This window comes from Gobio gobio (assembly GCF_949357685.1).
Source record: "Gobio gobio genome assembly, chromosome: 9".
Taxonomy (NCBI): domain Eukaryota; kingdom Metazoa; phylum Chordata; class Actinopteri; order Cypriniformes; family Gobionidae; genus Gobio; species Gobio gobio.
This window is the reverse complement of record NC_137115.1, coordinates 27,472,345-27,495,096: the sequence shown is the minus strand read 5'-3', so window position 1 is coordinate 27,495,096 and position 22,752 is coordinate 27,472,345. Positions and strand designations below refer to the sequence as shown.

Below are 22,752 nucleotides of genomic sequence, written 5' to 3'. Positions count from 1 at the left end.
TCGCGACTCATCTTTCTCCGGGAAGCTTGAGTCCCCTTTGTTGTTGGCCAGCCGCCGCTCGTGTGTAAAAGCACAGCCGCGGGTCTGCTCGACACTCTGGGAGACCGCGGAGATCAGCGAGAGTTGCCGTCGGGGAAACCCGAACGGACCTCTCGTTTCTCTGCGTGCCGTGTGCCGTTGAGTGCTAGGCTGTAGCGCGGGTTGTCACGGCAACCCAGCGCTCGCTCTGCGCTCGAGGTGCGCTGTCCCCTTGCCTATTTCTCGTTGTAGCGCCCTCCCTGGCAACAGGAGAGGTCTATTTCAGTGAAATAGCTGGGGTGACCTGAGGAGAGGAGGGCTTCTCCTTCGGGGAACCAACCCCCTAGGGCCCCTCCCCCTCTAGCGCACTGCAAGCTGTGCAGCTCTGGGTGGAGTTGCTGGTCCTTCTTATGGGGGAACCTAGCATTTCATTCAGTGCTCCAGCTGAGGATCAGATGTCAATCGCTGCATCGGAGAGAGGGCTGTTGTGCTCTGGGAATGAGGATGATGCTGAGCCCACTGTAATGGTGTGTGCTTCGCTGAATCGGATTCAGAGTTAACAGCCATGCTTCCCGGGATCACTCCTGGATGTGCATGGAAAACTTGGCAGTGTGGCACTTCTTTGGATATGGAAAGCCAAAAGGGCCAAAACTGCATAAGTTTTTCCTCTCTCACTACCCTCAACGGTGGGGTGGCTGTGCGCAGACCACCCCTGCCTGCACAGGGTAGTTCTGAGTTGAGGTTGAGCTGTGCATGTTGACTAACCGTGATCAAAGTCATGGCGCAGGCCCTCGGCCAGACGATGTCCACCTCAGTGGTCCAGAAAAACCTCCTGGCTTGCCTTGCTGAGATGTGAGTGGTCGTCAAAGTACGCTTTCTCGATGCTCCCATCTCACAAGGTGGCCTTGGGCGACACTGTTGAGAACTGGGCCCAGCAGTTCTTCGCAGTCGGTAGCAGGCTGAGGCAATCAAGAGCCTCCCCCGACGTACCATCAGAGTGCCTCGTGGGCCGCCCCTCAGTCTGCTCGTCGCCAAAGGTGTCGTCCCCTGTAAAAAAAAAAAAAAAACACACTTGGCACAGCCTGCTCTACTGTGTCCTGCAGGGGATGACGCTACCTGTCTCTGCTGCTGTTTAAGCGGTCGGTGAAACATCACCTCTGAGACGGGTGACCGGGAGATGGGCGGGGCTGCTCTTCCCCGGAGGAGGGCCGGGTAGAAAATCTTGAGTCAAAATCCGTTCCGCCTCTGGTGTCACAACCAGTGGTACCCAAATTCTCAAAAAAAAAAAAAAAAAAAAGAGCAGTTCTTCCCATCTCTGGGTCCCAAGGGGGTTCGGAGAGCTGTGGACGGTCAAACGCCGGACCACACTCATCCTCCTCCTTCGCCAGTGGACAGTAGTGGACGGTTCGAGGACGCAACCTAGCCTTCTCACGTACCCTCTGCCCTCTCGTGGAATCAGGTAAGTGTGCACCGCACACTCACAACCGCGCTGCGGGCCGCCTCCACGAGACAGCCGCCCCAGCCTGGTACCTGCATTCCACCTCGCTGCCCCACGGTGGGTACGCCGGTGGTCCCTATTGTCCCGCTTGCACGGACTCTGCGAGCCTGGCTAGAGCTCCCCAGTCCGTCTCGCTGGCTCATTCGGACCATCAGGCTCGGCTATGCGATTCAGTTCGCCCGGCGCCCCCCCCCCCCAGGTTCAAGGGCGTCCGCTTCACCTCGGTGAATGCCGCAGATGCCCCTGCCCTGCGTGCGGAGATCGCTGTCCTACTGGCGAAGGACGCGATAGAGCGGTCCCTCCAGCCGATATGAAGACCGGCTTCTACAGCCCGTACTTCATTGTACCCAAGAAAACCGGTGGGTTACGACCAATCTTGGACCTGCGAGTCCTGAATCGGAGCCTCCACAAGCTACCGTTCAAGATGCTCATGCAGAAATGCATTTTCGAATGCATCCGTCCCCAAGATTGGTTTGCAGCGATCGACCTGAAGGACGCGTACTTTCATGTCTCGATTCTTTCTCGACACAGGCCGTTTCTGCGCTTTGCGTTCGAGGGTCGAACATATCAGTACAGAGTCCTGCCCTTCGGGCTGTCCCTGTCCCCCCGTGTCTTCACGAAAGTCACGGAGGGGGCCCTTGTGCCCCTGAGAGAACAGGGCGTTCGCATCCTCAACTATCTCGACGACTGGCTCATTCTAGCACAGTCAAGCCAGGGATCAGTTGTGCGAACACAGGGACCTGGTGCTCAGACACCTCAGCCAGTTGGGTCTTCGGGTCAACTGGGAAAAGAGCAAACTCGCCCCCGTGCAGAGGATCTCTTTTCTCGGTGTGGATTCGGTTGAACGGACAGCGTGCCTCCCAGAGGAGCGTGTCCAGTCGATGCTGAACTGCCTGAACACGTTTCAAGGCAGGATGGCGGTTCCACTGAAACAATTTCAGAGGCTCCTGGGGCATATGGCAGCCGCTGCGGCAGTAACACCGCTCGGCCTGCTTCATATGAGACCGCTTCAGCATTGGCTACTCGGCCGAGTCCCGAGATGGGCGTGGCAACGCGGCACTCACCGGGTGAGCATCACACCGGCCTGCCGCCAGTCTTTCAGTCCATGGTCAGACCCCTCGTTCCTTCGGGCCGGAGTGCCCCCGTAACAGGTGTCCAGGCACGCTGTGGTTTTCACGGATGCCTCTGCCATGGGCTGGGGAGCCACGTACAACGGGCATGCAGTGTCAGGGGTTTGGACGGGCCCGCACCTGCATTGGCATATCAATTGCCTCGAGTTGCTAGCGGTGCATCTTGCTCTGGGCCGCCTCAAAGCGCGGTTACGGGGCAAAGATGTACTGGTCCGCACGGACAACACTGAGACCGTTGCGTATATCAACCGACGAGGTGGTCTGTGCTCCCGTCGCATGTCGCAACTCGCCCGCCATCTCCTCTGGAGTCAGAAGTGTCTGAGGTCGCTTCGGGCCATTCATGTCCCTGGTGTGCACAACCGTGTGGCCGACGAGCTTTCACGAGCTACGCTCCTAGGCGAGTGGCGACTCCACCCCCCAGGTGGTTCAGCTGATTTGGAGACCGTTCGGGGTGGCACAGGTCGACCTGTTTGCCTCCCCAGAAATTTTCCACTGCCAGTGGTTCTATTCGCTGATCGAGGATACACTCGGCACGGATGCCCTTGCGCACAGCTGGCCCCAGGGGCTGCGCAAATGCGTTTTCCCCAGTGAGCCTACTTGCACAGACACTGTGCAAGGTCAGGGAGGACGAGGAGCAGGTCCTGCTGGTGGCGCTGTACTGGCCCAACCGGACCTGGTTCCCAGAACTTATGCTCCTCGCGACAGCCCCTCCTTGGCCGATTCCTCTGAGGAAGGACCTTCTGACTCAGAGACGGGGCACCCTTTGGCACCCGCGTTCAGACCTGTGGAAGCTTCATGTCTGGCCCCTGGACGGGACGCGGAGGTTCTAGGTGACTCACCCCAAGAGGTAGTTAACACCATCACTTCGGCACGAGCACCGTCTACAAGACAGGCTTACGCCTTGAAGTGGGACCTGTTCGTCGAGTGGTGTTCTTCTCGCCGAGAAGACCCCTGAAGATGTTCGATCGCGTCTGTGCTTTCCTTCCTGCAACAGGGGTTGGAGCGTAGGCTGTCGCCCTCCACCCTCAAGGTTTATGTTGCTGCAATATCTGCCTATCACGACCATGTAGAAGGTAAGACGGTTGGGAAGCGCGACCCGGTCGTCAGGTTCCTTAGGGGGGCGAGACGGTAAAATCCTCCTCGCCCTCCCTCCATACCCTCTTGGGATCTTGCTCTGGTGCTAACAGAGCACTTCAAGAATGCCCCATTTGAGCCTTTGCAGTCAGCAGAGCTAAAGATTCTGTCTATGAAAACTTTGCTGTTGGCTGCATTGGCCTCCATCAAGAGGGTAGGGGACCTGCAGGCATTTTCGGTCGACGAATCGTGCCTAGAGTTCGGGCCGGGTGATACCCACGTGGTGTTGAGACCCCGGCCTGGCTATGTGCCCAAGGTTCCTACCACTCCCTTCAGGGACCAGGTGGTGAACCTGCAAGTGCTGCCCCCGGAGGAGGCAGACCCAGCCCTAGCTTTGCGCTGTCCCGTCCGCGCTCTGCGGGTTTACGTGGATAGAACTCAAAGCTTCAGAACCTCAGATCAGCTCTTTGTCTGTCACGGAGGCCAGCAGAAGGGAAAGGCTGTCTCCAAGCAGAGGATGGCCCACTGGATAGTGGATGCCATCACCTTGGCTTACCAAGCACAAGGTGTGCCCTGTCCGCTCAGGGTGCGAGCACACTCTACTAGAAGTGTTGTATCCTCCTGGGCGCTGGCATGTGGCGCCTCGCTGTCAGACATCTGTAGAGCTGCGGGCTGGGCGACACCCAACACGTTCGCTAGATTCTATAGCCTACGTGTAGAGCCGGTCTCCTCCTGTGTTCTCAACTCAAACGGGTAGAAGCACTGAGAGGCCCCGTCTCTTGTTGGCTTGCTGCGCTACGGCGCTTATATTCTCCAGAAGCAAACTCTGTGAGTCCTCCACCGCCCTCGGTGCCGGACGTGGCGGAACGTCTGGCATCAGGCCCCTTGCCGCTGAATCCTTGAGAACCGGTATTGGGCTCGGGTTATATGAGTGACCCTACGGGGATCCCATATATCTTTCCACGGTCGCTCCTACGGGAAGCCCGTGTCTTTCCCTTGGGAGAGCCTTCCCGTCAATGGGACTGAGCCCCCTCTCTCCGTTGCGGGCTACGGCTCAGCATTGTACTCCACATAACTCCTTCGGGGTACGATGTGGGCTCCGCAGCGTCCCCTTCACTAGGGCACGCTTCCCAGTGTTATCCAATAAATCACTGAGCGGGTCTTGCGGAACGGCAGTGATGGACTTCCCGGTGTGAGCCCCGTCTCATCAGGTAAGAGAGCTCAGGTGGCTCACACAGGGCACTGGAAGGGGGCAGCGGCCATGGCGCTTTGGTAGGGATTCCTATTCGTCGGTACTCCGACGTGGCGTCGAGAGTGACCGACTGAATGGGAACGTCTCGGTTACGTATGTAACCCTCGTTCCCTGAAGGAGGGAACGGAGACGCCACGTCCCGTCGCCATGTCCTCTGTACCCTGCTGGGGCGCCTGTCTACCTACTCGGCTCCTCAGCAAAAGGCTGATTTGATGCAATCACCTGTGTCTCATTTATACCCGCACGGCGTGGCATGAGCACCTGGTGCAATCATTGCATGCCAATGTGCATTGGCTCGTTTAGTTACACTCGAAGTAGATTGGCTCTCGCGAGCGAGATTCCTATTCGTCGGTACTCCGACGTGGCGTCTCCGTTCCCTCCTTCAGGGAACGAGGGTTACATACGTAACCGAGACGTTTTTTATTTTTTGTGGTTGTACATTTTATAACAGTTTAGCTTGGTCTAGGGCAGTGGAGCATTGTTTTTTTTTGTTTTTTTCAAGTTTTGAGAGTTTTCTCATTTTGAAATGCTCAATATAATTTGTCACATAACCAGATGTGATCCTGATACCCTATGGGTTGTATTATTTGAAGTGTTTTTTTGATTGAATACAAAGTGATTTTTTTTCTCTGATGTGCTGCCTATAGTGTTTGTTCTACTTCAGTCAGGTATGCAAAACTGTTCTTGTTTAAATGGTAAATATTTTATAATTAATGGAAACCTGTATGCAATCTGTTGATAGGTTATAGACTTTCTACTGATATCAACTGTTTTTCACTTTAATTAGATAGTCCTAAAAAGATATCTACTAACGCTTAGTGGAGAATGTCTTAATAGTCTACTGATCATAAACAATATATTTGTTGACAAGCAACAGATAAGCAACTAATCTTTAGTTAACTATCAACAGATTATCAACAAATGCTAAACCAAAGATTTTTTTCAAACAGTTTTTAATCAGTTTAAATAATCATTAATTTGATGCATTTGAGAACCCTTGAGTAGGATATACATTATCATATTCAGATCATATGCTGACATGACTGTTGACTTTCAACTGACAGATTGATTTTTAGTTGGTAGACAAGTTGTTGGTGGACAGCTTAGAAGATGGTGACTCAATCTACAGAAAGTTAGTTGACAATTGGTTAATGACCTGTTGCAAAATAATGTTGACAGTCAACAGGGACTTTTTGTAAAATCTGTAGATTAACACTTGAAACGTACCTTATAGTCTATAGGCAGTTAGTTGAACGTATGTTACTTGTCTGTTGAAACAGTGTTGTTGAATGTCAACTGATGCTCTGTTGACAAGCTATTGAATGGCTACTAATAACTAGTAGAGTCTCAACGAATGGACTATCAAAATAAAGTGTTACCAAATTTTCTTCAAAATTTCAAAACTTTTCTTCAATTGATTGCATCTTTGACTCCTGGTTTTCATTTATCATATCTGGTCCTTGGGTCCTTACTGTAAAAACCCCTACAACATGCTTCAATGTGCATATTTGTTAACAACAAGATATCAAGTACCACTCATAATAAAATCTCTCTCTCAAAAAACAAAACAAAACTAACTGGATAGCAGTAATATGTACACAGTAAGATATTAATAAAGTAAGCAAAAATGATCAAATCAGTGTTTATTCAATTACAGTCAATGTGCTATTTTTGGTTATTTATTTCATATTATTTCTATTTCATTCGTATTATTTGTCTTTTCCCATTATATGTTGCTTGGTGTTTTTCTCAGGCTTTAGTAAAATTATGTAAACCTTGGGGGTGAATAAGCATAAGAGCAGGCCAAAACTAGATGCTAAAATGGCAAAAATTTCCACAGCAGTTGTAAATTTACCAGGTGAACTGACATATGCAGGTACAAATGCCAGCCACACTGCACAAAATATAAGCATGCTGAAGGTGATGTACTTGGCCTCATTAAAATTGCCTGGCAACTTCCGTGCTAAAAATGCCAGAAAAAAGCAGACACAAGCCAAAAGACCAATATATCCAAGTACACACCAGAAGGCCAGATCAGAGCCCACATTGCAATCCAAGATGATCTTGGACTGTTGATATTTAGTGTTTCTATATGGGAAAGGTGGGGATGCTACAAGCCAGGCAGTACATATGACCACCTGAACTAGAGTGCAGCTGAAGATTATGATTCTCTGCTGTGTTGGGCCCAACCATTTCATTATATTGTTTCCTGGTCGGGTAGCTGTAAAAGCTGCCAGCACCACTAAAGTCTTGCCCAGGATGCAGGATATGCAGAGGGAGAAAGTGATGCTGAAGGCAGTGTGTCGCAGCATGCAGGACCAGGATGTGGGTTTCCCAATAAACACCAAAGCGCATAGAAAACATAGAGTCAGTGATAGCAAGATGAAAAAACTGAGTTCTGAGTTATTTATGCGTACTACAGGAGTTTTTCTGTAATAGAGAAATACAGCAAACACAGCTAAAGTGAGGAAGGCCCCCACTACAGCTATTACTGTTAGGGTCATTCCCATTGCATCATGGGACAGGAATTCAACCACTTTTGGAATACACACTGTTCCGTCAGCATTTGACCAGAAATCTTCAGAACAGGTCATACACTCTAATGAATCTAAAGAGAGGGAAAGACTATAAAAATGAGAATAAAAGTCACATTTTTTTTTTTTTTTGCTGAATTATTGAAGTTATTCTTCAACCTGTCTTATTGCTGATTTTGCCACTGTCACATGGTACACAGTCAAAGCAGCACAGAGGCTGACCACGCCGGACAGCCTTCCTGAATCCCGGAGTGCAGCTGTTGCTGCACACAGACACCAGCACCTGCTTAACCAATACAGCGACACATATATTAGTTATGTATATTAGTGTGAATTAATAGTGTTCCTGGAGGTCAATATAATTATTAATTACTTGACAAGAAACTAATTAGCTAGTATGAAACTAACCTCAATAAATAATGAGTATAGGACATACTGATTGAAAAACAAGGAATCATTTTGCCCTTTGCATTTCCTTCCCATAGACAGATCTGCCATCTTCAGATGAACAATTCTTTCATATTTCAAAAGGATACTTACCTCCATTTGACCCTACAGAACTTCAGAACATGGAATCTCATGCACTGAAATACACTGTGAGAACAGCTTGCCTCAGTCTGATGGCCAGGCCACATGATAGCCTTCTCCTGGATAACTAGTTCTTGGCCAGATTCTTGTGCACCATCGAACATGCCCACATTAACAAACTCAATATTTCCAGCTGAGCCCCTCTGCCAGTTTATGAGGTCATAAGATGGGATAGAATCGCCTTTCATGTCAAAGTTCACTGTCTCTCCTAATATAGTGAATGACACCTCTTGGAGATACTGCTGTAACTGCATTTAAGAGATAAAATCAAGATTGTTTACAATAGCTCAAGTCATAACTTTGTACAGAGTTAATTTAGCAGTAATTAACTAATTATTTTGAGTACCTGCCATGGGTAGACATTATGTACATTTGCACATGTGGAGTTACTGAATGGCCCTTTTCCAGGTGTACAGTGGAGAAGGTTGTGCAAGGAATGTGCAATGGCAAACACTCCTTTATAAACATTATAAGAAATGCGGGGGCTGGAAGTATTAAAGTAAGCAGAGTGCTGCACCTGAATAGTCTCCTGCCCTGTACAGTAGGGCAGATGATTATTCCAGCTGGAACTGGAGGGTGAACAGTCATATAAAGCCCCCCACAACTCGTGAACCAGAGGATTTGAGGGGTATGTTTCTGGGTTCACTGTTTTGAGATACTCTCTTAACCCAGGAATTTGGCCCTGTCGTATGCCATATCCAATGGTCCCTCCAAGGAAAGGGTAATATTCACTTCCTGTGAACACAGAGGCTGTAACCCATGCCTCACTAGCAATCCACTGTATCCCGGTGATATTCTGTTCCATGTAGTCTCTTAAGAAAGGTGTGAGCTCCCCTTCAGCTGAGAACACCACTACCACCCGAGCAGTGGAGTGGCTCATGACTCTAATGATTTCCAATGCCCTCTGACGCTCATATAACAGAGGAATCATCTCCTGATAAGCAACACATATGCCTGTACCCTCCAACTCCTTCAGTAAGCCCTGAAGGGCAAAGCGACCATACTCGTGATCTCCTCGTACGACTCCCACCCAGGTCCAGTTAAAATGCAGCAGGAGTTTTGCAATGGCCTTTACTTGATAAGTATCGCTAGGGATGACTCTGAAGAATGTAGGGAATTCTCTCCTATCACTAAGACATGCACATGATGAAAAATAACTTATCTGTCAGGAGAAAAAAAAAAAAATCTGTAAAAAGAATATTATTCGATCTTAGGTTATATTGCAGGGTTTCTCTGTACACAGATATGACTGATTACATGGTTAACTCTCCATTACTGAAAAAAAAGGTTATACTATAATTATTTTCTCATAAAAAATCATACACAAACCACAATGCACTTTAAATTAACACAAACATAATTGAAAATGTTTAATTTTAGACTCACCATTGGTATCCCAAAAGGCCGCAAAAGTCTTGAAACTACAATAGACTGAGCTGACCCGGATTCTCCTATGATAGCAAGCAGTGGACCAGCACCTGCACACATGGGGCTTTCTTGCTCATTTGGCCCATTTAGAACAGCTACTGCTGATCTCTGCCCAGTCAGAGGGTATGCACAAGAGTCAAAGATTTTATAACCCAGAGTGTAGTTAGGTAAAATATCGGCTCGCTTGTTTATTTCCTCTACAGCAAGTTTCATTGTAAGGGCCCAGCGGAAAGCTCTCGGATCAAATCTTCAGATGAAGTAAAGAGAAGGACATAAAATGCATCCAAACTTACGTTGTACGCAGGTTTAAATATACCTTACAAATATAATATTCTCTAGTCAGATTAAAATAAATTTACTCACCCATTACATTTGACTGGCCCCGGTTTGTAAGTACAGTTGAGGTCTGGCATTTCCTGATTGTAGTGCAAAGGAAAAATGCCACCTATTAGAAAATCTCCATTAGCCATGAGGCCTGGTTTAAAGTCACTTTGCAGGACACATCTGGAAGCATCTCCAGGAGTGAGTGCACTGAGATGGTAAACCAGAAGACACGGGAGAAGGACAGTCATGCTCTCTAAAGCCTGCATCCCTCAGCATGACTACAGTGGGCAGGGCACCCTGATATATATGCCAGACACAGATCTTCATGCATCTCATTATGTGTCATGTTCATATGTCATCAGAAGGATTAAAAATACTGATATTCATAAATATGCTTTATTAATATGCTTCCTTTTTACAACAGTAGTACAACCCATGATCACATACATTGCATTCATTAGAAAGAGAGTAAATTTGTTTTAGGACATGATACAGTTTTGTGGTGTATAACGTCTCAACTAAACAAGTTTACAAAGTATGTTTCCTATATCCCTATATGAAGATATCACATTAAAATAAACATAACATATCATATTAGATGAGCTATGTTAATTTATGGTAACATTTAGGGTATTTTAAATTAATTTAATTTTTTTTATTTAATTTATGGTATTTTAATTTGAATTCAACATTTATTGACACTTTTTCAAATTCAGCCTCTCATCATTTAATAACTTTTCCCATGAGATGCTGCTTGGTGTTTTTCTCAGGCTTCAGTAAAATAATATAACATTTGGGGGCAAATAAGCAGAGGAGCAGGCCAAAACTAGAAGCTAAAATAGCAAAAATTTCCACAGCAGTTGTAAATTTACCAGGCTGGCTGACATATGCAGGTACAAATGCCAGCCACACTGCACAAAATATAAGCATGCTGAAGGTGATGTATTTGGCCTCATTAAAATTGCCAGGCAACTTCCGTGCTAAAAACGCCAGAAAAAAGCAGACACAAGCCAAAAGACCAATATATCCAAGCACACACCAGAAGGCCAGATCAGAGCCTACACTGCAATCCAGAATGATCTTGGACTGTTGATATTTAGTGTTTCTATAGGGGAAAGGAGGGGATACTGTAAGCCAGGCAGTACATATGACCACCTGAACTAGAGTGCAGCTGAAGATTATGATTCTCTGCTGTGTTGGGCCCAACCATTTCATTATATTGTTTCCTGGTCGGGTAGCTGTAAAAGCTGCCAGCACCACTAAAGTCTTGCCCAGGATGCAGGATATGCAGAGGGAGAAAGTGATGCTGAAGGCAGTGTGTCGCAGCATACAGGACCAGGATGTGGGTTCTCCAATAAACACCAAAGCACATAGAAAACACAGAGTCAAGGACAACAAGATGAAGAAACTGAGCTCTGAGTTATTCACACGGACTATAGGGGTTCCTCTGTTGTACAGAAAAATCACCAGCACTGTGACAGTCAGAAAGGCTCCCACTATGGCTATCACAGTCAGGGTGATTCCCATTGCATCATGGGAGAGAAACTCAACTACTTTCGGGACACACACTGTTCCGTTTGCATTGGACCAGTAGTCTTCAGGGCATGACAGACAATCTACTGAATCTAAATAAATGAAAAAAATAAATAGCAAAAATAATCACACAGGTGTGTATCTGGGAGATTCAGAATTTAAACAATTACATTAATGACAGTATAAACAAATGCAAGTAAATATTTATACAAATCATAAATATGTATCACTCAACATACAGTAAGGTGCATCTACCTGTTTGATTACTGATCTTGCCACTCTCACATGGAACACAGTCAAAGCAGCACAGAGGTTGCCCACGGCGGGCAGCCGTCCTGAATCCTGGGGCACAGCTATTACTGCACACAGAGACAGGTACCTATGAAAAAAGTAAATATAATCACAAATTGTATTAATATGTTTTCTCTATCTTTTCCTGTTATACACAGCATACATTAGGAATGTTTCTGATAGAAAGCAGCTCAAAGACAAGATAGTGAGTTATTTTAATAGAACAACAGATGGCAGTGCAGTGCACAGTCAACACCTTGCCTTGTTCTGTTGGTTAGACCACATAATGGCCTGCTCCTCAACCACCAGTTCTCTCCCAGAATGCTGAGCACCATCATAGAGGCCCACTTTCACAAACTGAATATCTCCACTTGAGTGTTTTTGCCAGTTTATGAAATCATAATAAGGAATTGAGTCTCCTTTATTATCAAAGTTAACATTTTCACCGGATACTGAGAAGGAAACATCCTCAAGATAACGCTGAAGCTTTGGAGTACATGTAAAAAAGAAGGAGGGGGTGGCAGAAAAGACCAGAGAAATTGCACAGTTACATTTGCAATGAAAAAAGTAACCTAAATTGAAAATGTTCCATGTATAAGATGAAATATGATTTAAATAAATTATAATTCACTAGTTCTCATCAGACCCTAAAAAAGTTTTACCTGCCATGGAAACACGTTGTTGAGGTTTGCACATGAGAAATTCTCAAAAGGTCCATTTCCAGGCATACAATGAATGAGATTATGTAGAGAATGAGCAAAGGCATATACTGCTTTATACACATTGTAGGTCACACGAGGGCTGGACGTGTTCATGTAGGCAGAGTGTTCTTGTCTGAGAGTTTCTTTCCCAGTGCAGGATGGCAAATGACTGTTCAAGTTGGATGTGTAGGGGGAACAACCATATAGAGCCTCCCACAACTCTTGAACTTGGGGGTTTAAAGGGTACCTTTCTGGGGTCACTGTTTTGAGGTAATCCTTAAGACCTGGGATGTGTCCTTGACGTATTGCAAACCCAATTGTGCCATCTAAGAATGGATATGTTTCTGCTAACATTGAAGCTGTTACCCAAGCCTCACTTGCAATCCACTGAATTCCTGTGATATTTTGAGTTACAAACTCTCTTAAGAAAGGGTAAAATTCCCCTTCCACTGAAAAAACAACAACTACCTTAGCTGTGGATTCCTTCATTACTCTAAGAATCTTTAGGGCTTTTTCTTTGGTGTAGTCTTTAGGGATCATTTCATGATAGGCCAGACAAATGTTAGTATTTTCAATTTCTCGCTTTAAGCCTTGTAAAGCAAATCTGCCATAGTCATGGTCTTCAGTGACCACACCAATCCATGTCCATCCAAACCTCTTTAACAGCTGTGCAATAGCTTTGACCTGGTAATCATCATTGGGAACCACTCTGAAAAATGTTGGGAACTGCTTCCGATTACTTAGACAAGAACAGGTTGAGAAATAGCTTATCTGTAAAACAAGGGGGGGGGGGTAATTTAATTACCATAAAACACATACAAAATAGTATATAGATATTAAGCTTATGTCTCAAAAATACAGAACAAATATAAACAGAATAAAAAACACCTATTACCATGGGTATTTTGAAAGGTTGCACAGTTCTGGAAAGAACAATGGATTGTGAGGACCCAGATTCCCCTATTAATCCTAATAAAGTACCAGCCCCAGAGCACATAGAACTCTGAACTACATCCTGTCCATTCAATACTGCCAGTACTGCTTTCTGAGCCGTTACAGGAGTGGAGCAAGAGTCAAAAATCCTGTAAGCCAGTGTATGATTTGACAGAAGATCTTTTCTATTGTTTATCTCCTCCACAGCAAGTTTCATAGAAAGAGCCCAGCGGAAAGCTCTTGGATCAAACCTACATGTAAAGTCACAAAATTAACTTTGTAAAATTGCTTTTAGAACATTAGTTTGACATCTTATTATTTCATTTTGGCAAACAGAATAAAAATTAAACAGCATGTAAAATATTGAATTGCCCATAAATATTGGAAAATAGCAAATATCATTACCCTTGACATTGTGCTGCCAAAGGTCTTTTTATGTAGTCTGTTGGCGGAAGCTCTACTCTATAATGTAAAGGAAAAATTCCTCCTATTGTGAAGTCTCCACTAGTCATGAACACTGGCAGATCAAAGTCATCCTGCGGAGAGCAGGTTGAAGTCACAGCTGCACTGGAAAGGTGAAATACAGAGACAAAAAAGTAAATCATTGTTCTATCAAGCTAAGAGATGTTTCTATTTCCCAAGGTTTTATATGGTTAGCTACCATGCATATCATTATGTATGACGTCTCCTTGGGTTACATAATTTTCTAAATCAGGTGGAGTGTAAGAGCACCCATGATCCAGCAAAGAAGAAATTAATATGTAAAACCTAATTTAAATATGTCTCGTCAAACATTAAAGCTATATTATGGAACTTTTTTTGAGTAAAATTTAAATAGTAAGTGAGTACATCATAAAACCATTATCCAAAACATGTTTTTGCATTACTCTACACTGTAAAAAAAAAAAAAAAAAGTGGAGAATTGTGGAAATTGATATTTACATATTGGCCCAATAAATGACTTCCAAATAATTATCCCCATGCAAAAAGATGCATTGTATTAATCATAGCTTAAGGTCTTCACTCAAAACTAAAAATGTATATTCATCGAACATATTTAATTGTGCTCAGTAAATCTATGAATTCGAAGTGAAAAATGTTGGATGAACAAGCCCTATGTCCAAAAAACTTGTCGCATGCGCAACATGTGCCTGAGGAAAACTGTTCGTATAGAGATTTCAAATGCGAATGCGCGGGAGAGAGAGCAGAGCCGAACCAGCTGTTGCTGAAGACCGAAACAGACATTCCCAAGAGAATAGAGATATTCATCGTCACAAGACGTTAGTGAGTATTGAGCACTGAAAATAGTCTCCAGAGTTTTGCTTTATGACCCGGTATGAAGTTTATGAACATTTTGTAGAATCACGAGTTCATATGCATTCATTGGAGTGTGTTCTCGGTTACCCGATTATTATCTAATGGTAGCCAATAGTTTTATTTTCCTCATGTCTTATATGTCTAAAATAATAGGTAAAAAGTGCCCCCAATTTATATTAGGTGGCCTTAACTACTATGTACTTACATCAAAAAATAAGTACAATGTACTTACTGTGTTCAAATTGTATTGCAAAACACCTTTGCTGATATTTAGGTGGGATACGGGTAAGGTTAGGGACAGGTGTGGTGGTATGGGTAAGTTTAAGGGTAGGGTTTGGTGTAAGGGAAGTGTCAAATGTGTAATTAACAATGTAACTACAGAAATTAATTACAGATGTAATTACATGCAGGTATTTTTTAAAATGTAAGTACAATGTAAAAACATGTATGGTAACAATAAGTGCATTGTATCAAATTATTAAAGAGCACCTATCATGGCATTTAAAATGTTCCAAATATTGTTTTAGAAGTCCCCAACAACAGTTTTGCATGCATGCAATGACAAAAAAGACTTTAGTTTTCTTATAATATGCATTTATTTTTACCTGTTTTGACAGCGATTCTCAAATGATTCCTTTAGTGATTCACTTTTCAAAACCCCGTCTTTACGTGACGCTAATCTGCGGTGATTGGTCCGATGACCCAGTCAGTTGTGATTGGTTTAGTCTGTGCAGATATTTTCGGAAACGGAACGCCCATCAAAGTCTTATAGTGACAGTAATTTGTTAATATGTGTCAGGAGTTATGAATATGAAAACCGCGTCGGTACTGTTTGATTGTAATATGAGCCTCAGCTGATCTCATTCATAAAAAAACTCCTCTATTCTCCTCACGAAGACTCGCGACAAATCAACATCCCTCAGGGCTTTTAGTTCAAAAGTGTGCAGATGAGGAGACATATTGATAGATTCTCATATGTCTGTGTCAAATTTCTAAACAGAGGAGTATTTTTTATTCAATACTTCCTCAAAATGGGCAGTTATAGCCTAATCATGAGCGATTGAGTCTCTTATGTGTTGTTTTCAATTCATACTGGCAGCCGGAGGGCGCGCTGTGCACATGTAGTCCATATATGGTACAGACAGACGAAGAAGAACCATGTGCCATAATAGAAGTCCATAATAAAAGCTTCCTGAGATCGCGAAACATACATTTGACGACTAATAAACACACAATCGTGACGATGTATGGTTTGTCTTCAAGCCATTTAGTCTTCAAATGCTCATCCTTGGGCAGATGAAAGAAGTTTGCTTTTGAGTGGCACTTCAGAACACAGCGTCTCGTCGCCATGATGTTTTCTAGTTTTCACTGGCGTCTTGGAGCGCAATAAGTGGGCGTATCGTATTCAAATAACTTGACGAGTTGACGTCATCTAGTCAGAGAAAAAGCTTCGGTCTTCTAACGATTCTTAAAAATGACTCCGAGTCGACTCTTACTTTTGAAAGAAAATAACTATATATACGGTGCACTGTCATATTTCAAGCTATCACAGGATGTTTTTGTTCACTTAGATCTATGTTACACACTACATGAAAGGTAAATTTCAAAATTCCATGATAGGTGCTCTTTAATTAAAATGTTAGTACATAGTAGTTAAGGCCACCTATTATAAAGTGGGTCCTAATAAGTAAATTAAGTTATTTGTGTGATATATGCGCCATGCGACCGTTGAACACTGTGCCATCAGATTGCCGTCGACCTCTTTCAGGGCCAATTACCTTTTAATATCAAACACGTCAAGCTCGTGATTTTCTTATTCATCCATTCATTCATCTCATCTCCAGGGGAATTTTGTCATTGAAGTTATTTTTTATTTGCAGGTTTTTAGCCTATGCAGTGCCGCTTTTTCTACACCATATTAAGACATTCTGTTATGCAGAAGACTTCTTAAATGTATTCAGAGTTTTTCCTTATTGAAAATAATGTATTTTCACCACATATCCTGTGTTGGAATTGACTTGTTAATAAAGTAATGTGATAGAATGTCAACCCTGTTGTCTCTGTTCTGTATTTTGCTTAATTTATTTATGTTTTTAGTATTTTTAGTATTTTGGGGCAGTGAGAAATAAACAATTGTTACTACAATTTAAAATATTTAACTGGACCAACCTCACAGTTTGGTAAATCAAAATTTTCCATTTCCATTTTCCAGAACCCTCACTAATTTCAGATACTCAGTGATTTGCCCATCTCACAGTAAAATTAAAGTCTAAAGTTTTAATAAATTTGAAGCTAAATTTCAAGTAAATGTTTATTTGTCCAACTGACAGTAAAATTAAAATGTGATTTTTTTTTTAAATATAAAGTTCAGGTAAATGTTTAATTATCCATCTGATTTGTAAAATTAAAATGTTTGACTCTGAAAATCCATTAAAATAATGGATTTTCAAAAATAAAATAATGGATTTACAACACCTGCAAACAACTAATAAATTGTGATTTTTATAGCAACATGTTGTATGTTATGATGCAAAAAAAATGTATTTTAACAATGGCAAGTAATATACAGACAGTGATGCATGTGCAACAACAATGTGCATAGTTCTGATCTACTGTCTTAACAATAAAACATTCATATTCATAGTATGAGTTTCTATTGATATCGAAGTGTATGCTTAATATGTAGCTCTATTTGACAAATTTTATATCGGGGCCCCTGCTCCGTCTCTATCACCAAAGGGGTCCTTGCCCTGAAAAACTTTGAAGACCCCTGTTTTAGAGTTATAGGGACAGATTTCGGGAAACTGCATACTTTCATAATTCGTCTATGTGTATTTATGCCTTATCCGTAAGTAAAGGAAAAAAGGTCAGGCTGCAACTGTATGCAGTGTAAGTAGCTTAGACAACAACTGAACCTAAAATCAAAAAGGGTTCACAAGCAAAAAGGTAAAGATACATACTCGTAATAAAACACAAATCAACATAATTTGCATAGCATCACAATTGCTGTGCATATAGGTTCACAAAACAATGCTTATGTTGGTATCAATGCCAACCCCTAAACCAGTTACTACTTTGGTCAAATTTGCCAATAAATGGCCTTGCCAAGTTAACATCTTTATACCAGGTGTAAACAGGGCTTATAGGTGACTTATGGTGATTAAATCATATAAACTGTCCTTGGAATATTGGGTTATGAATCCAGAATAATTGGGTCAGATAGGCTTTGATGATTGAGTAATAGTCCTTTGTGAATGATCTAGGCCATTTAGAGAGTCCTTGCCTGTCATATCACTTCAATGCCCAGAGAGTAAGGGCGTGTTCACACTTTGAATGTTTGGTTTGATTAATACAAACCCTTGTGCGATTGCTCTGTTCATTCGATTCATTTGAATAAGTGCGAATGCTGCCATCCGCATCCTGGTGTGCACCAAGCAAGCAGACTGAGACTGCGGAAAAGATGGGTCTCGGTCCGCTTCCAAACAAACTCTGTTGCGGTTCGAATGAAGGCAAACATGTAAATGAACCAAAAAATGGGACATGATGTCTCAAGATTCAAACCTAAAAAGGACAGAATGCTCAAGCATACCTGTTTTTTCTCGTCATAGTCGTGATGTTGCCCATCACAGTTCGGTACAGACATCAGAACAGCGCCTCCTCGCAGCAGATCTTGTGTGTGATGGAGGGATTCCTGACTCCTTTACACATTTTAGAACTTCTCCACGAGTTCTCAGCTGGTCAAAATACCATCATATGTATGCTACGCACATACAATGAGCGCATTTAACACAGCACACAGCATTGTTTTGGATGTTTGGTAAATTCCATTGTGAAATATACGTAATAAAAGCCGACCAATAAGGTTGTGAACATATCCTTATGCCTTTAGGTTCAGTATCTTTAGGTTCGCTGTTAAAATGCAAATGTGAATGCAAAGCGGACAAGGGCTAATTTATTTAATTTAATTATTTTTGGTCTGGACCGAACGAACCAAGCGAATCAAACTACAAGTGTGAACTCACTAAATTACCAGTTCACAATGGTTTGCCCTAAAACAAGATCCATATCATTGAGAAGGTATCTTCCTCTCTAAGAGGGTTGTTCAGAATAGGCAGCAATGGATCAGACCTTATGTCAGTAGCCAAAAATCTAATGCTGGGAAACTAGACGTGGAATACGTGATACTGACATACAGTTATATAGTGACATACTGTTTTCCATAGCCTGAGGACAAGTTGCAGGCCTCTTTTATATGTCAAACAGAGGTCTCTATGTTATTTGCCCACATTAAAAGTCCCAAATGAAATGCATGATGTACAGACCGGCTTTATTTTAAAAACATTTTGCAGCAGGGTAGCAGTTTTAAATGTACACTTCTAAATGTATATATTCCACTGAATTACATAAACATTTTAAACTAAGTTTCATCTGCAAGCAAATCATGCTAAATCTTTTTTACCTCTTTAGCAACCCGAGACGTCATTCACTACCCTCCTCCTCATTCATTATTTAAAGTTAGACATCAACCTTCGTAGTATTCCTCAATCAATCCATTTTAAACAATATAACAAGAAAAAAATATATATAATTGAATTCCTGTTCCCTTTCGAAAGGGAACCCGCGCTGAGTCAGCTGACGCTACAGGGAACGCGTCCAGCATGACAGGTGTCTGAACTCATAGAAATACATAATGAAGGCTAGATGGCCATCTTGTCACAGGTAAGCTTTCTGGCGGGCTCTGTGGTACCTGATGTAAGGTGAGTGATCTGCACGGACACAAATACTCTTATTTCGCTGAAATTTTTACGGATTTACAAATGGTTTGGTTTCTTACAAATGTTATTAACGTAGCTATAATTATGGATGCTTGAACAAATTATGAATAATTATTCATAAGTATGTAGTGTCATAACTACATCTCTTACGTTTTTAACAAACCAAACAGTTTGAAAATCGGTAGACAATTGACCAAGTTATGGTTATTTAAAAAGTGCATGCACCATTAAAACACAATGTCACAAGTGAGCGAGCTGACTGTGACAAGATGGCCGCCAGGTGCGGACGTCGACATTGGCCAGCAGCACATACGAGACATTTAGCCTTTATTATGTATATCTACAGTGAGGAAAATAAGTATTTGAACACCCTGCTATTTTGCAAGTTCTCCCACTTAGAAATCATGGAGGGGTCTGAAATTGTCATCGTAGGTGCATGTCCACTGTGAGAGACATAATCTAAAAAAAAAAATCCAGAAATCACAATGTATGATGTTTTAACTATTTATTTGTATGATACAGCTGCAAATAAGTATTTGAACACCTGTCTATCAGCTAGAATTCTGACCCTCAAAGACCTGTTAGTCTGCCTTTAAAATGTCCACCTCCACTCCATTTATTATCCTAAATTAGATGCACCTGTTTGAGGTTGTTAGCTGGATAAAGACACCTGTCCACCCCATACAATCAGTAAGAATCCAACTACTAACATGGACAAGGCTGGAAAGGGCTACGGGGAAATTGCCAAGCAGCTTGGTGAAAAAAGGTCCACTGTTGGAGCAATCATTAGAAAATGGAAGAAGCTAAACATGACTGTCAATCTCCTTTGGACTGGGGCTCCATGCAAGATCTCACCTCGTGGGGTCTCAATGATCCTAAGAAAGGTGATAAATCAGCCCAGAACTACACGGGAGGAGCTGGTCAATGACCTGAAAAGAGCTGGGGCCACCGTTTCCAAGGTTACTGTTGGTAATACACTAAGACGTCATGGTTTGAAATCATGCAGGGCACGGAAGGTTCTCCTGGTTAAACCAGCACATGTCCAGGCCCATCTTAAGTTTGCCAATGACCATTTGGATGATCCAGAGGAGTCATGGGAGAATGTCATGTGGTCAGATGAGACCAAAATATAACGTTTTGGTCATAATTCCACTAAACTTGTTTGGAGGAAGAAGAATGATGAGTACCATCCCAAGAACACCATCCCTACTGTAAAGCATGGGGGTGGTAGCATCATGCTTTGGGGGTGTTTTTCTGCACATGGGACAGGGCGACTGCACTGTATTAAGGAGAGGATGACCGGGGCCATGTATTGGGAGATTTTGGGGAACAACCTCCTTCCCTCAGTTAGAGCATTGAAGATGGGTCGAGGCTGGGTCTCGAGACCTAAACCCAATAGAGATTCTTTGGAGGGAGCTCAAACTCTGTGTTTCTCAGCGACAGGCCAGAAACCTGACTGATCTAGAGAAGATCTGTGTGTGGGCCAAAATCCCTCCTGCAGTGTGTGCAAACCTGGTGAAAAACTACAGGAAATGTTTGACCTCTGTAATTGCAAACAAAGGCTACTGTACCAAATATTAACATTGATTTTCTCAGGTGTTCAAATACTTATTTGCAGCTGTATCATACAAATAAATAGTTAAAAAATCATACATTGTGATTTCTGGATTTTTTTTTTAAATTATGTCTCTCACAGTGGACATGCACCTACGATGACAATTTCAGACCCCTCCATGATTTCTAAGTGGGAGAACTTGCAAAATAGCAGGGTGTTCAAATACTTATTTTCCTCACTTATGTCTGAATTACCATCAAAATCACGGCAATCCTATTGACTGGCAACAGCCCATGATGTCATCAAAGTGCGACCAGGAAGTATATAAGGGCGCCTTGCAAACATGACATCATCTTTTTCATCTTCAGGGACTGTTCTGTCTGAATGCTTTGAGTTAAAGTAATCCAAATTCATTATTTTATGCACACAAGCCGTGTGTTTTCTGCCTGGGATCAAGAGCATGCACAGTCAGCTCTTATGGAGTTGTTGTTTGTTTGTATAATGTGAGCGTTTCTCAGCCATCCCGGCCGTGTATGCTGAACCGTTGAATGTTATGAAATGCACTGCAGACGGGCTGCGGCTGCCATATTGGCGCGTTAAAGGAGAGATCGCTTGTGTTAGATTAAACGATCGATTTCTCCCCGGCCATAAATCATCGGCTCAGTTGGGCTTTTCATTCCTTTCTGATATTCCTATTTAAATCGAGAGGGCATGGAATAACCCATATTCGGTTCATATTCACTGACATCAGCGGTATGTCGCTGATGCCGGGAGGATAGGAGAATATGGGTATGTGTCGTCGCCTGATGGGAAGGTTCATGTCGCCGAAGGTTCATGCCGCCGCTTAGTTACTTACCTGCAGGTTTCTTCTTTAGGCCTTTGGGCTGGTAGCCACCTCAGGGTAAAGCTGTTTGTCTCCTCTCAGTGAAGACATTGGATAGTGTATGTCAGACCAACGCGTGAACTTCAGTTAGATCTATGCCCAGCCTCTATGTCTGGCGGCCTTATAAAAGGCCTAGTTTATAGGTCATGGCCAGGTGGCAGTACTCCCCTGATAAGGCAGGGTATATTCGAGTACCCCACTCCTAGCTCTGTATCATTCAGCTCCACCCATGGCTCAGTTGAGCAGCACTTCGCAACCTTTGTTGTATGATGGTTTGGTAGTACGCTCCCTTTGAAGCCAGAGCATTGCCATGGCTGACGCCCTCGCACGGAAATGGTAGGCCGCTGAATGAAAGCGGGGCCTCCATGGAGGTGGGTGGCGTATTAGATTAGATTAGATTAGATTCAACTTTATTGTCATTACACAAGTACAAGTACAAGGCAACGAAATGCAGTTTAGGTCTAAACAGAAGTGCAATAGCAGCAAGTGCAGGATATACAACGTTTGCATAAGTGCAGGACATGGATATGTACTGAGTATATATAAATATATCTATAAATAGAGAGATGGTTATTACTATAAACAGAATTTACAGGTGAATATGTACAGTGAATAATATACAGATTGTTATTACTATAAACAGAATTTACAGGTGGATATGTAATATAACATACAGATGGCTATTACTATAAACAGAATTTTACAGAGAGAGGTATACAATGATATGTTAGGCTAAAATGAGGAATATGGCAGTGGATTAAGGTAGTGCAATAAATTATGGACAGAAGCTATCCGAAAAAAAGTGTAAAAGTGCAGTGGAAAGTGATTGCATATTACAGTTAGAAGTACGGTGCAAAATGCAAATGTAAACAGTAGGTACTGTAAATAACAGTCGGCAGTGCAAATGAGCATAATACA

At 43.0% G+C, this 22,752-nt stretch overlaps 2 protein-coding genes across 2 annotated transcripts; both read right to left on the bottom strand.

Annotated features, from left to right (window-relative positions):
• Positions 1 to 6,681: 6,681 nt before the first annotated feature.
• Positions 6,682 to 10,112, bottom strand: olfcv3 (olfactory receptor C family, v3; the record flags this gene model as incomplete). The annotated part of the gene is made up of 6 exons (XM_079824938.1): positions 6,682 to 7,580; positions 7,666 to 7,789; positions 8,118 to 8,342; positions 8,441 to 9,256; positions 9,481 to 9,769; positions 9,886 to 10,112. The coding sequence occupies 6 exons, from the start codon at positions 10,110 to 10,112 to the stop codon at positions 6,682 to 6,684; spliced, it is 2,580 nt and encodes an 859-aa protein (XP_079681064.1).
• Positions 10,113 to 10,569: 457 nt separating this feature from the next.
• Positions 10,570 to 21,771, bottom strand: LOC307132002 (extracellular calcium-sensing receptor-like; the record flags this gene model as incomplete). The annotated part of the gene is made up of 7 exons (XM_079826137.1): positions 10,570 to 11,471; positions 11,635 to 11,758; positions 11,932 to 12,156; positions 12,333 to 13,142; positions 13,267 to 13,555; positions 13,710 to 13,871; positions 21,698 to 21,771. 7 exons carry the CDS (start codon positions 21,769 to 21,771, stop codon positions 10,570 to 10,572), a joined length of 2,586 nt encoding a protein of 861 aa, XP_079682263.1.
• Between the last annotated feature and the right edge of the window lie 981 nt (positions 21,772 to 22,752).